At 35.2% G+C, this 16990-nt stretch overlaps 1 protein-coding gene across 7 annotated transcripts in view; it reads right to left on the bottom strand.

Annotated features, from left to right (window-relative positions):
• Nucleotides 1–16990, bottom strand: part of LNPK (lunapark, ER junction formation factor) — a 67040-nt gene that overhangs the window by 17373 nt on the left and 32677 nt on the right. For all 7 annotated transcript variants that reach the window (XM_060177666.1, XM_060177670.1, XM_060177668.1 and 4 more), the window contains 3 exons: nt 13187–13270; nt 13054–13105; nt 2759–2971 (listed from right to left, as the gene is read on the bottom strand). In XM_060177666.1, coding sequence (XP_060033649.1) covers nt 2759–2971; nt 13054–13105; nt 13187–13270 — 349 coding nt within the window. The remainder of the gene's footprint in view (nt 1–2758; nt 2972–13053; nt 13106–13186; nt 13271–16990) is intronic.

The following is a 16990-nucleotide window of genomic DNA, read 5'->3' as shown; positions in this document are numbered from 1 at the left end:
GGGCAACTGGTGTGAAAATAACAACTATTAGTAAATGAAATTTAGATTCTAGAGTAAATTCCTCATATTACAAATAAAGGACAGTTTCCAGATTTTACTAAATAAAAGTTGTCTGCCTGTACTAACAGTCATTGCTATTAAAAAATAAGCAGAGCTGTAATCACTGTTATCTCTCAATATCAAATTTCAAACTTGAGTAAGTATGCCAAATAAAGTTTTGAAAGCATTTAAGCTAACTTAAAATTTGCTGTTATATCTTATTTCTCCATGTTTAAATTTTAAATGTCCATAAGGACAGGATAAGACTATCAGAGTTCATAAAAATATCTTAAATATTAATAACTTTAAAGATAATGCATCTTCATATTCATTCCATTACAGATAACTGTAATTAATACAAACATCAAAAATAATCATTGCAGGGATACTGGTCATTTTTACACAGCTTGGCAAATGATCAAGAACCTGCTGGTTATTAATTTTCAAACATATGGGAGCCCTGTGGTGATACACATTAAATTGATTCTCTTCCACAAATATGACATACTGAAAAAATGAATTATTAATTTTATTAGAAATCACCTCATTCATATTTCTGGTAATGTACATTCTAATACAAATAGCTTCTTACATGTGGAGGTCAGGTTATGGGAATTGTGCAGAATTATACCCCTCTTATTCTATGGTTTTGTTAATGTCTCCTTTCTTAAATAAAAAAAAATTAATTGAAAACTTCAGTTAAAGTGTTATGTTTACATGATCACAAAATTTAAGCCACTGTTCCTTCTATAACTCTATTCTTTTACACATACAATACAGCTCTTCGGACCTTAGATAATTTGCTGGATTTCATTTCTTTAAAAAGTAGTTAGTCCTGCCACCTGGGAAGTGACATGGTGGCTAATGTCGGACTGTCAAACAAAGTTCTGAGTCAGATATATCAGAGTGATCCTCTCTGGTTCACTGACACTTGCCTCTTCTCTCTCATACACACAATGAATAAATAAATCTCTTTTTTGAAATAAACAAAAGGCAAACAAATGTATTCAATTCATACATTCTCACACACAAAAAAAGATCTCTATGTGGTGAGAACTGTATGGAATCGTACCCTTCTAATCCCACAATCTTGTCAATCATTGTTAAAATACAAATAAAATTTTAAAAAATAAAATAAAAAACTAAGCACTTTAAATAGTTAAAGGGGAGCAGCTCAAATCAATCAGATAATGAGGAGAAAACAAATAATTTATAACCACCTTTATCTTGTTTGCTTTTGCAAAGCATATGGCTGCCATAAATAATATTCTTATGCCAAGTTCCATTTTTCAATAACTATTTTAAAAGTTAAAGTTTGTACACAGTTCATTTCTGGTCAATACTCCTTATTATAAATTAGTAGTTCTCTAAAATTAGGCTATTTTAAAAACAAAGCATACGTTATTATAGTAACACTTTGTAAATGTTTTTTTACTTTTATGAGAGAGACTGAGAGAGACTGAACCCAGAGTATTAGACAGTTTGGCCATCAGTTAGGTTCATTGGCACATATTTGGAAGAGGGGTGGCATTGTAACCTTGAGACAATTTTCCCAATAAAAAGTAAACTTAGGAAGAAAATGGCAATTTAAAAAAAAAAGTTAATCGTAGTGAAGAAAAAGGAAATTCAAAGAAATGAAACAGTAGTAAAGACAGTATGCTAACTAAGCAATTTTATGCTAAAGTATCAGGACACACTAAGATTCTAAAACTTAGAAAAAGGGGGTAGATAGCTTAACGGTTATGCAAAGAGACTCTCATGACTGAGGCTCCGAAGTCCCAGGTTCAATGGCCCCCACAACCACCACCATAAGCCAGAGCTGAACAATGTTCTGGCAGAGGAGGGAAAAAAACAAAAAAAAAGGAAGAGGAAGGGGGGAGGGGGAGGAAGGTGGGGTAAGCCAAGGCAAGGCTAACATGATAACACAAGTGAGAAGTGATGCCTTAGTTACGGCAACAATAATTAGTAGTAGTAGTATTGTACAACACAGTGAAAGAAAGTCTTCTTGATAGGGAGTCACTGGGCGGTAGCGCAGCAGGTTAAGCGCAGGTGGCGCAAAGCGCAAGGACCAGCAGAAGGATCCTGGTTTGGCCCCGGCTCCCCACCAGCAGGGGAATCGCTTCACAAGTGGTGAAGCAGGTCTGCAGGTGTCTATCTTTCTCTCCTCCTCTCTGTCTTGCCCTCCTCTCTCCATTTCTCTCTGTCCTATCCAACAACGATGACATCAATAACAATAATAGCTAAACAATAAAAAAAACAGCAAGGGCATCAAAAGGGAATAAATATTTAACTAAAAAAAAGAAAGTCTTCCTGATAATATGCTATTGTTATCAATATATATATAGTTTTTTTGGGGGGAAGCATGAATATATTCCAAAGCTGTTCTTCCCTATCCACACTTTATAAAAATCTGGGTTCACTCCAAGCCAAATATAAAAGTAGATGCTATACTGTTGAGTACGAAATACTACAAAATTTTATTGCCATTTCAACAAAGAAGCTATAACAGCTAAATGAGCTCAAGAAATAGGTTTCAGTCTCACAAGGTGCCAGCTGTAAAGAGTTATGGCTAATTGGAAATGGAACTCCTGCTTAATCAGATAACTGCTCTGCTATTTCCAAATGAAATGCCATTTCCATACTGTCTGAAAATGACCCGTTTTATTGGTAACCAGAGAAAACAATATAAACTGTAAATAACATTAAGTGCTCTGTTTACCCATTCCAGGCACTGAAGTAGCAGGGGATCCAAGACGTCTTGGTAACACATTTGATGATACGGCTGGAGTAACACATCTTTCTGGTGGTCCACCAGGGGCTGAAGAATCCTTTGGTGGCACAGGAGATCCTGGAACTTGTGAAGGAGGGCCCTGGCTAAAGCTTGCAGGTGATGAAGAAAGGTTTCTTTGAGCGGCAGTTCGCTGACGAATCTCTGAGAGTAAGAACAAACTGTAGCTATTAGATATAATACTCCGTGTACCACACTAGTCAATACCAAGTAACTTAGACTGAATAAGGTTTTGTGGCACCAGAAAGCATTGTTTTAGGCTCAAGTCTGCTAATGTTGAAAATTCTATTCCAATTCTGAACCTACAATTCAACTGCATATATTTACAAAATAAAACTTGACGTACGTCTATATACTGATAATACTTATCAAAATAAATTTAAATAAAATAAACATTACTGAATTCTGTGTTCTATCTTTTTATAGTAGTTCTTCCAGGTTTATGATAAAGGAAAACAGATTTATAGGAATTTTGAGTGAAAACTTTAAACAGCAGATTTGTCTTATAATAAAAAATTAAGTTAACCCTAAAAAGTTAGTTAATAATTACTCTCTAAATAAATACTTATAGCCAAATAATTTATGAGCTTATGAATTCAATTGATCATGTTGAAGTTTGTCCTTTCGGGTTTATTTCTGAGTAAACATTCTTTATTTAAAATACTATTTCTATTCTCCTCTAATAGTTTTACTATGTAAATCATTAAAGACATTTCTTGCAAGTATAATCAATAAAAACTTCTGTTCTATAAAAACAATGCATCATCATAAATAAATGTTATCTTTTAGCTGCATAAATTATATGAGTGAGTTTTAAAAAAGGGAAGTTGGCAGAAGTCGGGTGGTAGCACAGCAGGTTAAGCCCAAGGACCGGTGTAAGGATCCCGGTTCGAGCCCCCGGCTCCTCATCTGCAGGGGAGTCGCTTCACAAGCAGTGAAGCAGGTCTGCAGGTGTCTGTCTTTCTCTCCCTCTCTCTGTCTTCCCCTCCTCTCTCCATTTCTCTCTGTCCTATCTAACAACGACATTAATAACTACAATAAGAACTACAACAACAGAACAACAAGGGCAGCAAAAGGGAATAAATAAATAAATATAAAAATATTTTTTAAAAAGAGAGAGAGAAGTTGGCAAATATGACAGATCCAGACTGGGTTTTTTTTTGTTGTTGTTTGTTTGTTTTTGTATATTTACTGAAATCACAGTAGTGCTCTTATTTCCTTATGGTCTATGACTGTCTTCTGTATGCGTCTATGTATATGGTTGCAACAGTGACCTGGCCCTTAAAATCCATCACTATCTTTACTATATAGCCCTTTAACTGGAATTGTCACAATTCCCTACTTGAGTACATAAAACTTAATTCTATCATTCTCATTTCCACCAACATCTTACTTGAATATAAGAAAGATCTCAATTAAAAAAGCACTAACAGCTTTTTAATTCTACATATTGCATAGAGATATCATAAATCTTAAAAGAGCAGGCTGCTAGCACTGAAGCAGCCACATTTTAACTGGCATGATTGGATAAAAAAAAAAAAATACACACTTGGAGAAGCAAAACACTATTAGGATCGGAACTATTTGGCAGGTTACATTTTTCATGAAAATGTCCTGCAACTGAAAGTACAGCTCCACCATCAGCTCTGGGTTACTCCCATCTTGTCTACTAGTGAAGAACCCAAGTACTGTGGTAAGAAAGGTCTGGTCAGAATTCTGGTTGTAGCTTTGTGACTTATCATGGGTTATTTAATTGAGCCAAGCCTATATTTCTGTCTGTGGAATTACAATAGTAAATTCTTAACTCATAGAATTGTTATGAGAAATTTAAAAAAAGTCTGTGACTTGATAGTTCATATTTACTAAGTACATACTACTTCAGATGACAATGTTCTCACACAAGTATTTTTCCAATGACACTAACTGAAGTTACTGGGACTAGTTCCTTTTCCATTAGTCTCTAATCAAGTTACTACAATGGTAAATTATAAGCATGCCATTACTGTTTTTAAAAAGATGACACTGTATTTGCTTTTTCTAGGCAATTTATATAGGAGAATTCAGATTTCTACCTGGACAAATATCTCCTGCAAATTGATCACTTAGATAGCCTTTGTTCATAATGAAGAAGTTAATAGGAGGTTACACATTAGAAAAGTCATTAAACACTACAAAAGGTATTGAAATCAATAAAATTGTATCAAGAGCTGATTTTTTTTCTTTTCTATTGGAGGGATGAATGGTTTCCAGTTGGTACATGTGTAAAATTTCTAAGTCTTCTGTATAACACTTAGCCCCCCCCCCACCCGGGTCCTCCTCCACCATCATGCTATAGGACCTGAAACCCCACCCCTCACCCAGAGTCCTTTACTTTGATGCTATACACCAAACCCAGGCCAAGTTCTGCTTTGTGTTTCCCCTTCTATTCTTATTTCTCAACTTCTGTCTGAGTGACATCATCCCATATTCAAGTGCTGATCATTTAAATTGAAAATTAGGGCCTAGGAATTTAGAGCAGTGGGGCAGGTTATAGGCTTTGCATTAATCAGTCTTTGGGTTCAGTTCCCAGCACCAAAAAATACATAAAATGTCAATGAAATAAAAGCAAGGCACTAAATAGTGACACTTATTTTTGAGCCTATATTTAGGTAAAATAAAACTGAAAAATATCATTTTCTTCTAGAAAAATTCAATACTTATTAGACTATTAAAAATCAGACTACAGGACCAAACTGTCTTGATCTAACTTTTAGCTCTGCTTATTAAATGTGCATACAGTCTCTTCCAAATTGATGACAACATCTCTTGGTTCATTTTTCTCATAAGATACCTACCTCTTGTGGCATTAAAAAAAAAAAAAGCTAATCTATGGTGAGAATGAGGTAGCACAATAATCATGGCTGAAGCGCAGGTACTTAATATGAAGTGACTATAAACAGAAGCATTTGTCTAAAGGGCAATAAGAATATCTAAAATAATTATTAAAATTAAGATATTAATTTACAAATGAACTTTTTATAAAGTTATTTGTGAACCTGTTTGAATGTACACATTCATAACATATGTAAGAATTAAACCTACCAGGAGGTGGGCGGTAGCGCAGCAGGTTAAGTGCAGGTTGCAAAAATGCAAGGACTGGTGTAAGGATGCCAGTTTGAGCTCCCGGCTCCCCACCTGCAGGGGAGTCACTTCACAGGTGGTGAAGCAGGTCTGCAGGTGTCTATCTTTCCCCCTCTGTCTTCCCTTCCTCTCTCCATTTCTCTCTGTCCTATCCAACAATGATGACATCAATAATAACTACAACAATAAAACAACAAGGGCAACAAAAGGGAATAAATAAATAAATGAGATGCACTTTAAATGTAAAAACACACTAAATGGCAATGATAAGTACAAAAAAAATTAAACTGATCACTGTAACTTATCATAATCAATTCTTGAGCTAATGTCCTCTGATACAAATAAACATATCTAAATTAAAAGGCTTTCAAATATTGATTTGTCAAAATGTACTAGAAAAAAGTTTGTGTTTGCTTTTATATTAAACATCTAACAACAGTTAAGAGTCCTAAATTTTCAGGCTGAGGAGACAGCATAGTAGTTATTCAAAAAGACTCTGATGCCTGATGTCCCAGTTTCAATCTCCAGAACCATCATAATCCAGAGCTAAACAGTACTAGATAGGTCTGTCTCTATCTATCTATCTATCTATCTATCTACCTACCTACCTACCTACCTACCTACCTACCTACCTATCATCCTCTCTGTATCTCTCTATCATCTATCTTCCTCTCTGTATCTCTCATTAAAACAAAAATTTTTTTAAAATTTAAATATATATATATAATTTTTTTAAAGTCCTAAGTTTTTATCATAGCCACCAGGTAAAGTTAAAAGTCATACAGTTTCAGTTTCAAATTTCTTTGAAATCAAAAGTGATTTTATTTTCCTAGCATGGGTGCAAGGATGCTATCAGTAGAGAGGAAAAAACTTCAAGCCTATAAATGATTTATACATAAGAAGCTGTGGAGACTTAAAGGGGTGTACAGTTACTGCTTCAATCTTAATTTTCTTGTATTACTTAAAATAGTAACATCTACACAATTGCCAAACCAAAAACCGTTATCTTGACTCCTCCTCTCATCACATTTCTGTATCTAAGTGCAATGTAGTCCCGCCAGTCCACTCTTAAATGTATTACCTCTTAAATCTTCTCCACTCCTTTGCCACCCTTTTATCTCTTTATTATATGACATCCTGTATGATATATGACATCCTGGTAAATTTCTATGTATTCAACTGTGCTCTCTCCAATACATGCTAACAAAAAAATTTAAGTGTTCTTTCTAACATGTAGATGTAGGGGAGTACAATTTGGCAGTAAAGGGGGGGGGGCGCCTGATCATTGACAGACTGGGTAGTGGTAGTGCGCACACATTACCATGCATAAGGACCCAGGTTCAAAGCCCAGTCCCCACCTGCAGGAAGGAAGCTTCACTAATGGTGAAGCAGCGCTGCAGCTTTCTCTCTTCCTCTCTTCCTAGAGCCCCTCTCTCAGTTTCTATCTCTATCAACAAAAAGAAAGGAAGGGGGGGTGTTTGGGAGCAGAGAATTTGTCAAACAGGCACTGAGCCCCAGCCTTAGTGGCACTAAACTGTAGTCCTCACTCCTTTACATGGCACATGGCACTATTTGCAGTCCCTTGAGATACCAACTTATTTCTTGTCATTATATGTGAATGGACCAAAAATGTCTTTTGCAAGCCAGCTCTCGTAGTAAACTATTATTAAAATGTATAACGCAAGGATGGGACAGAGAACTCTAGTGGTGAGAACTGTATGGAATTAGTCTCTATTACCTCACAAACTTGTAAATGAATACTAAGTCACTAATTTTAAAAATTAAGTAAGAAAAGAAAAATATATATAATGCAATATAATTTGTGCCTACTTTTTTATGATCCTTAATATATTAAGATAATCTATTATGGTTATATCCGTTTTAACCAAGAGCTAATAAGAAGGAATTGTATCTTTGTAGCCCTGGGGTGTGCAAGACTGACTAACACAGTGTACGAACTGAGTAAAAGTCTATAAAAGAATTTACTTTCCTTCTGTATTTCAATATTTAAGTTCCAAATGCCTACTAGCTAACTTTATAGGAGATTAGACAGGACAATGACCTCTCAGACATGTCTGCATCCTTATCACAGGGACCAGTAAATATGTCATGCTACATTTGAGGAGAGTTAGGGTTACAAATGGAATTAAGATTATTAGTCAGCTAAACATGTGCTGCTTAATGCACTGAAAAAGGGCATCCAACCTTGAAGAGACCACATAGAAAGCTGTCACCAAGCAGAAAATCTGCTAGTAATATACCACTTGACAACATTCTTAGTTGTTCTGTTTTTTAGATTAAGAATGTATTTTGTTTTATGGTTCTTTATATTGGTGTTTACTTTTCATCATCACAGTGATGGTTTCACTCTATTCTAGTCTGCATTCTGCCTCTCTCAACTTTAAGCAATCTACAATTTATCATCTATCTAGTAAAATACTATTTTAAATTCAGGTGACATTCATAAATCCCAAAAATAGTTGCCTTTTTGTTTGTTTTATCTTACTTTACTTTAATGAGAGAAAAAGAAAAAGGAAGGAAGGAAGGAAGGAAGGAAGGAAGGAAGGAAGGAAGGAAGGAAGGAAGGATGAAAGGAAGGAAGGAACAGAGGCCAGAACACTGCTCAGCTCTGGCTTGTGGTGGTACTGAGGATTAAACCTAGGGTCTCGGAATTTCAGACATGAGAATCTTTTGCACTATCATTATGCTATCTCTCCAGCCAGTAGTTTGTTAACAAACTCTTTTTGTTAAGCTATCCTGATCCTGATGAGTAGCAAACCCCTACTGAAGGCAGAGGTGGAAAACAAAGATACCATTTACAATACACACGAATGCAAGATAGGTGCCAAAAAAGAAAAAAACTCAACAATATATCATAGAGGATTCGAGAAGAGGGAGACTGACCTCAATAATGGGAGAGTTTATATTACTAGTAACAGTCAAGTTAAACACTGAAAATCATTAAAAGAAGAGCCGCCCCTCACTTGTACACTAGATCTCACTCCGCCCTACCTCTTACACACAGTTCCCATCAGTTCTCTCTGCTGTCTCCTAACATCAGCCACTTCTTTGCACCTTCTGGATCATTCTCAGAAGTACAGAGCACACTCACTACTAATTCTTCCATGTAGCATACTCACGAATACACAGAGAATCTTTTTTCTTCTATTTATCTTTTCACTTTTTTTTTCAGGTTTTTGAGCTTTAGATCATTTTTAAATTGTCTTAATTTTATTTGCTGGGGCAGAGTAAAATTGAGAGGGGAATGGGAGTTAGAGGAGAGAGACTGAGGCATACCTGCATCACTGCTTCACAGCTTGCAAAGCTTCTACCCCACAGGTGGGAACTGGGGGCCTGCACCCAGGTCCGAGTGCCTGGAAACGTGTGTGCTCAACCAGGTACCCCACCACCTTTCATGATTTTTACTCAAAAACAAACTATCTTTCCTCATTGTCACTGACCTGGCTCTTTGCTCACTGTAGTACGTGCACTCAACCAAGCTGCCGTCATCTGGCTCCTTAACATTCTTTTAAAAATACTATTTAAAGTGGTGCAAAGTGTAAGGACCGGCGTAAGGATCCTGGTTTGAGCCCCCGGCTCCCCACCTGCAGAGGAGTCGCTTCACAAGCAGTGAAGCAGGTCTGCAGGTGTCTATCTTTCTCTCCCCCTCTCTGTCTTCCCCTCCTCTCTTCATTTCTCTCTGTCCTATCCAACAACAACGACATCAATAACAACAACAATAACAACCAAATAAAACAAGGGCAACAAAAGGGAAGATAAATAAATATAAAAAAAATTTTAAAAAACACAGAATTTAGATCATGTCGCTCCTCTGCTCAAAACAAAACAAATTTTTAATTGAAAACATAAAGAGCCAAATGGGAGAACAGAACACAATAGGCTTTTAAGCAGAAAGCACCGCGTGCTAACATACGTGAAAAATGTTTCCAGTATGGTAGCACTGACTATATTAATACATGACATTTCAAGAAAAAAAAAAACTAAGGAAATCTGAGTAAACTATGGACTTTCCATTAAGGGTAGTAAATGAATATTGGTTTGCTGATTTTTAACCAATACACTGTTAATTTAAGATAATGATAATACAGGAAATTTGGTACAAGGATATATGGGCTTTACACTGGCTTTGCAACTGTTCTGTAACTCCAAAACTGTTCTAAATGACAAAAAGGGCTTCTGTTCCAGTTAGATTGGTTAATTGTCCAATAGACTTAATGTTCCTTTCAATGCTAAGCTTAAGCAAATTAAAGATTATTATCCTCAAAATTTATAATCAGCAAAATATAACTACTAGGTAGCAAAATAAAATTATTATACATGAATCAATGATCTCGTTTCGGTAATCATGCACAAGAGTCAGTAAAATAAGGTCACCAGAAAAAGATTCAATTTGGAGAAGAGATATACTCAAGGACCACGTGTGTACATACATATATCCTTTAGTAGACTTTCCCTCTTTCTGTTATATGAGTTCAGAAAAAAGGGAAAGGAATGGGGGATGGGGCGGGCAGGAGAGAAAGAACAGTAGGTGAAGAAAACAAGTGTATGTGTACTTAATTTGAAACTTGCAGTAACAGTGCTAAGACTCTCAAGAATGAGGTCCTGAGTTTGATACCCAATGTTACATGTGCCAGAGTGATGCTCTGCTTCTCTTCCTCCATGAATAAATAAGTCCTAAATAAGTGAATAAACTCATAAAACTTAAATGTAATTTGAATTAATGACTGAGTCACCTATAAAAATGATAGGAAAACAAAAGATATTTGAAAAATAATAGTTATGTTGTAATTCTCAAAAAGTGTAATAAATTTGAGATACAATTTAGAGTTAAAAAAAAAAATTACAGACAGAATTAATTACCACAGACCTGAAGAGATAGAAATACTACAGGACAGAAGAAATATTTTTAAAAGAAAAAAAAATACAGGTTATAAGCTTTTTACAGTCAAACCCTTACTGTATCCACCTCTTTATTCCCTATGGTGTCAACACATAGTAGTTATTTAACAGATTCTCATAAGTGATTTGTTTATATTATAGGTAGATGGCAATGTTCCCTAAAAGAAAATCCAAATGCAAAAGGGATCCAAAGCAGACACCAGCAGTGGTTTGTTCTATACTTAGCATATGACATCAGAAGGAGAACATTTGGATTTTAGTTTCTATGGAAAGATAAGTTTAGATTCTCAAAATAACTTATTATCTAATATTAATAAATATTTAAGGAAGTCTACAAAGGGGATCACACATCTGTTTCTTTAGTAAGAGGAAAAAAAGGTTTTTAGTAACTATAGCTTTCTATAAAATATCACTTTAAAATATATATTCACTAAGATTTTTAAAGTATTCTTGTTTTTTGTTTTTTATGTTTTTGTTTTACCAGAGCACTGCTCAGCTCTGGCTTATGGTGAGGAAGGGGACTGAACCTGGGACTTTGTGGAGTCTCAGGCATGAGTCTCTTTGCAAAGCCATTATGTTATATATCCCCACCAATTTCTAAAGTATTCTGAAAAAGTTAGTGCCAGTTATTCAATAGAGTAAAAATTATAAAAACCTGACCTACAGATCAGACATCTTTTTTACAACTAGTAAAAAGTTTGCACTGTAGAAAAAATGTGACCTGATTCTGAAAGGAGTATCACTCCAAGTATCTGTGCCTGATTTATTTTAAAATATATGTAAAATTTTACTTTTATCACAAAAGCACACTAATGTTTCTATAAATCCAAATTCTATTTACAAAAGATGGACAAGGGTTCGGTTCCTCACACACAAGTCTACCAATGGAAAACCTAAAATTATTATGGTGAATTTAGCTACGGATAGCTTTACAAGTACTCACAAAGGATTTAATTCTCCAAGTTCTAGATTGTCATCTTTCCTATTCTTCCCTAACGGAAGACAACCATCGTAAACTCAAAGCTATTTTTTCACATGGCAGTCATGAGAACAGAGAGCAAACATTACAGTGCCTAAGGACCAAGGCTCAAGCCCCACGTCCCCACCTGCAGGAGGGAGGCAGGAGGGAGACTACAGATGTCTCTCTTTCTCTCTCCCTATTTCTCCTTCCTCTCTCAGTTTCTGTCTCCAATTAATTAATTAAATATTAAATATAAAAAAAGAATTTATAACCAGAGTTAGGGAGATAGTATGACAACTGTGCAAAAGTCTTTCAGGCCTGGGGAGTCGGGCGGCAGAGCAGCAGGTTAAGCACAGGTGCACAAAGCGCAAGGACCAGTGTAAGGATGCCAGTTCGAGCCCCAGCTCCCCACCTATAGGGGAGTCTCTTCATAAGTGGTGAAGCTGGTCTGCAGGTGTCTTTCTTTCTCTCCCCCTCTGTCTTCCCTTATCTCTCTCCATTTCTCTCTGTCCTACCCAACAAAGACAACAACAATAATAATAACTACAACAATAAAAATCAACAAGGGCAACAAAAGGGAATAAATTAATTAATTAATCAATTAATTTTTTTAAAAAGTCCCAAGTTCAGTTCCACACACCACACAGCTGAGCAGTGCACTGGTTAAACATAAATATTAATTTAAAATAATAACTTTAAACATCTTACAGAACACTTAATACCATAATAGTGATTTTAACTAATAATCTGCCAATTCAATTTCAAAAAAGAAAGAATAGCACTATTCTAGCACTAGTGTCGATTTTTTCATTTCTACATTATTTTATTCTCATTCTAAACAGATGCGTTATCTTACAAGAAACTTCAAACGTCATCATTTATCTTCTTCAAAAATAAACTGTTAAAACCTAAGAATTTTTATAATAACAGAGACCCTTATTTGAAGGTAGAAAATCTTCCAAAACATCACTAGTTAATTAAACTTCAGAAGATTAAAACCAATTCTATTCAATCAACAGACATTGAATATCTTATCAACATAATCCTATAAAATCAAAATAAACATACTGCCATCCACTCCAAGGCAAATCCCAAATCACCACACACAAATTCACATAAAAGCATTCTACGTCAGCTTTTATACACCTCTACCACTCTTTTTGAACTCACTTGGGTAAATATGGATCTTTCCAACAGCAGCAGCAGTTTCTACAAAGTTATTTACCTTGTCCAGGTCTGGCAGTTACAGCTGCTCCAGCAGATGGTGGCTCAAACTCCTGTCAATTACAATATGTTATTACAGTGACCTATTGCAATGTGCAACTTATAATAAAATAAAAGTGATATTACAATCTTACCTTTGCTTTCTTTGAATCAGGATCAAACCTTTCAAGAATTAATTTGGCTGTCTTATAAGTTTCTTTTTCCATGACTTCTTCAAGCTGGGAACAAAAATTCCCATAAATCATCACATTTTAAAGCACACACACTACTTATTTTGCAAGTCCTATTCAAAAGTGTCTGAGTACAAGACTTCAAATAAACAGCCAGCATATAATATATCCAGATAGCATTAAAGACTTCCTACATTCAAATAATTAAAATCCAGATTTTAAAATGGCTTCCAACCTCTAATGTGTTATTTGTATATAACAGCTTTACTGAAAGGAAATACCAAATATCGCTAATTGTTTACATATAATGAGGAGAATAATTACATGCACCAACTTCAATAATGGAATGTGCAAAAATCTATCAGCCATCATTATTGGAAGTTATTAGACATGACAAGCAAATGACAGGCAATTCCTCAGATTTATTTCCTCATAGCACTTAATGCTATTAATTTAAAGAAGGTCGTTAGCCGAGAGCTTTACAAAATAAAATCTCTGTGCCAATTAGCTGCTGTCAGCATCGATTTTAGATTATTTATTAGCAGAAGCAATTAGCTTGCTGCAAATGCAATGAAAATTCACTAACTGGGAGAACAGCCATCGAATTTGTTCAAATGACTTTTAAAAGCTGAAGCTCCCCCGGCCCCTTTATACTTAGACTCAAACAACTTTAGAGGGCCAAAAACTGAACAGAGTAAGGATTTAAGTAAAAATTTTACTGAGTTCTTTGCTCACACTAGAGACTGTCATTAAACCACTTCATTATTACAGCATTTTATTTACAATGCACTTAAATCACTTCATGGTTTAATACATTGATTTAATTTAAAAAGTAATCACTGGCAAAGTATCATTTTAGCAGTTATGCCCAATATCAGAAAAAGTTTAACTATTTTTTTTTTTAAAGTTTAACTTTAGTACAAGTCCTAGTTATGACAAGTAGCTAGTGTATAGAATAAAGTGCCTTTGCAAAAAATTGGAATGGGACCTTTTCCTTCTCAGTGACCACTGACAGCCACTTACACTCATTAAATGTCATATTTATTTCAAAGTTCATTTACTTTTAAATACTGCACAGAACACATTTACTATGTTAAAAAAAAAAAAAAGCTTAAAATATGCTGCCTTAACATATATGTATATAGTGTGTCCAGGAGGTGGTGCAATGGCTAAGGCACTAGACTTTCAAGCATGAGGTCCTGAGTTCGATCCCCAGCAGCACAGATACCAGAGTGATGGCTGTTTCTTTCTCTACTCCTATATTTCTCATGAATAAATAAGTAAATTATAAAAATATATATATACTGCCATAGTAATAGTTAACAGATTCCTCATTAAAAACTCAGTTTAACATTTAAGAAGTTGGTGCTTTAATAAAAGACTTATTAATCTTGGTCTAGAGAAACTAAAACATTTCACTATTTCAAAATTATGACAAATTCTGAAAACAAGCAAGTTTAATTTTTCTCATCAAAGAAAATGTTTACAATATCACTTTAGGGTTGGGGGAGAAAAAATATAAATGTGGCTGGAGAGAGGGTGTGATATAAATATATTCCCAAAATAACATAATTTACATGGAATAGCAAAGAACAGAAACTCTGATCCCTACAAATTAATTTTTGATGTTTTAGACAAATGTTGTGGCAATCAAGTTTATGTAATGATGGGAATGGTTTACGGCTACATAATACAGTCGCTACTAACTAAAATGTAGTGAGTACTAAAAATGTTCCTTGTGCAACTAGGGAAGCTGGATTGTCGTTTATTTCATTTTAAATAATGTAAATCTTTAAAAGTACACGGAGCTAGTGGTTACTGATTTACACAAGAAAGTTCTAGAATAAGACTACGTACGGCAGGGAGTTGGGTGGTGGCACAGCGGGTTAAGCGCAGGTGGTACAAAGCAAAGACCGGCATAAGGATCCCATTTCGAGCCCCCGGCTCCCCACCTGCAGGGGAGTTGCTTCACAGGTGGTGAAGCAGATCTGCAGGTGTCTTTCTTTCCCCCTCTGTCTTCCCCTCCTCTCTCCATTTCTCTCTGTCCAATCCAACAACAACTACAACAATAAAACAACAAGGGCAACAAAAGGGAATAAATAAATAAAATAAATATAAAAAAAAAGAAGAAAAATATCTGTACTCAAAGCACATCTTCATTCTTTATTAACCAGAAAGCCTTAGCAAGTCTGTTAACTCAGTTTCTTCTTTCCTAAAGCAAATACATAAAAATCTCTTCACAGCACATAAAATACAGGGGGAAAGGCTGTCATAGTATCTGACACCGTAACACAACCTTCAGTGACACTTCAGATATTCAGAAAACAAGCAGTGTTTCCGGCTATCAAACACAGTAATGCTGACAAGAGAGAAATTGGGTTCTTAGGTTCCCTAAATTATAAATTACCCTGAATTTATAATATATATATATATATATATATGTACTACTAAATGATAAAAGACTAGTTTTCTAGTATACTAAGTTTTGTGGATTTTTTAACTGAAAACAATAAACACATGGTTGTTTATTTCAAATCACTGTTTTGACAAGATTATATATTTTGATGAGATTACTTCCACCTGATATTGACTTTTCATCATACAGAACACTAAACAAAGGATACTAACATAGGATTAATGTCAAATTCTTATTGATTTTGAAAAATAATTCCATAAATATTTAATATTTATATCTATTTTATTTTTTAATTTTTTAATATTTATTTATTCCCTTTTGTTGCCCTTGTTTTATTGTTGGAGTTATTACTGTTGTTGTTATTGATGTTGTCATTGTTGGATAGGACAGAGAGAAATGGAGAGAGGAGGGGAAGGCAGAGAGGGGGAGAGAAAGATAGACACCTGCAGACCTGCTTTTATTTTTTAATTTTTTAATATTTATTTATTCCCTTTTGTTGCCCTTGTTTTATTGTTGGAGTTATTACTGTTGTTGTTATTGATGTTGTCATTGTTGGATAGGACAGAGAGAAATGGAGAGAGGAGGGGAAAGCAGAGAGGGGGAGAGAAAGATAGACACCTGCAGACCTGCTTCACCGCCTGTGAAGCGATACCCCTGTAGGTGGGGAGCCAGGGGCTCGAACCAGGATCCTTATGCCGGTCCTTGCGCTTTGCGCCACCTGCGCTTAACTTGCTGCGCTACCGCCCAGGTCCCCTAATATTTATATTTAAAAATAAAACAAAGCACTGATTGCCCTATCCAATATTTTTATCTTAGTTTCATAACAGATACTCGATACCTTAAAAAAAAAAAAAACCTTAATTTTACACAGACTTAAGTCAAATTTATAATAATGTGCTCAAAAAATCTTCAAATTATTGCATGTTACATTGATTAAACTCAACTTTTATAATACTAAAAATACTGTCTGCCTATCTTGAATTTGGTTGATTTTGCTACTGAAAATCAGTATCATTATTACTAAATCAGATTTTATATCATTTTATGATTTCAAAAAGAATTATTCTATAGTATTAGTGACATCTTTTCTTGCCATGTTATTCTCTATTAAACTGTTTACAAAGCTCTGTAGACAATAATGAATATTCAAACACTGAAAATGCCAGCAAGCACTGCTGGATAACATAAAAATATAATTCTCGGGAGTCGGGCGGTAGTGCAGTGGGTTAAGCGTGCGTGGCACAAAGCGCAACGACCTGAGTAAGGATCCCAGTTCGAGCCCCTGGCTCCCCACCTGCAGGGGGTTCCCTTCACAGGTGGTGAAGCAGGTCTGCAGGTGTCTGTCTTTCTCT

The sequence above is a fragment of the Erinaceus europaeus genome, chromosome 18 (assembly GCF_950295315.1).
Source record: "Erinaceus europaeus chromosome 18, mEriEur2.1, whole genome shotgun sequence".
Lineage (NCBI taxonomy): Eukaryota > Metazoa > Chordata > Mammalia > Eulipotyphla > Erinaceidae > Erinaceus > Erinaceus europaeus.
Note: the sequence above shows the minus strand (reverse complement) of the source record. Positions and strands in the feature narration are given on the sequence as shown.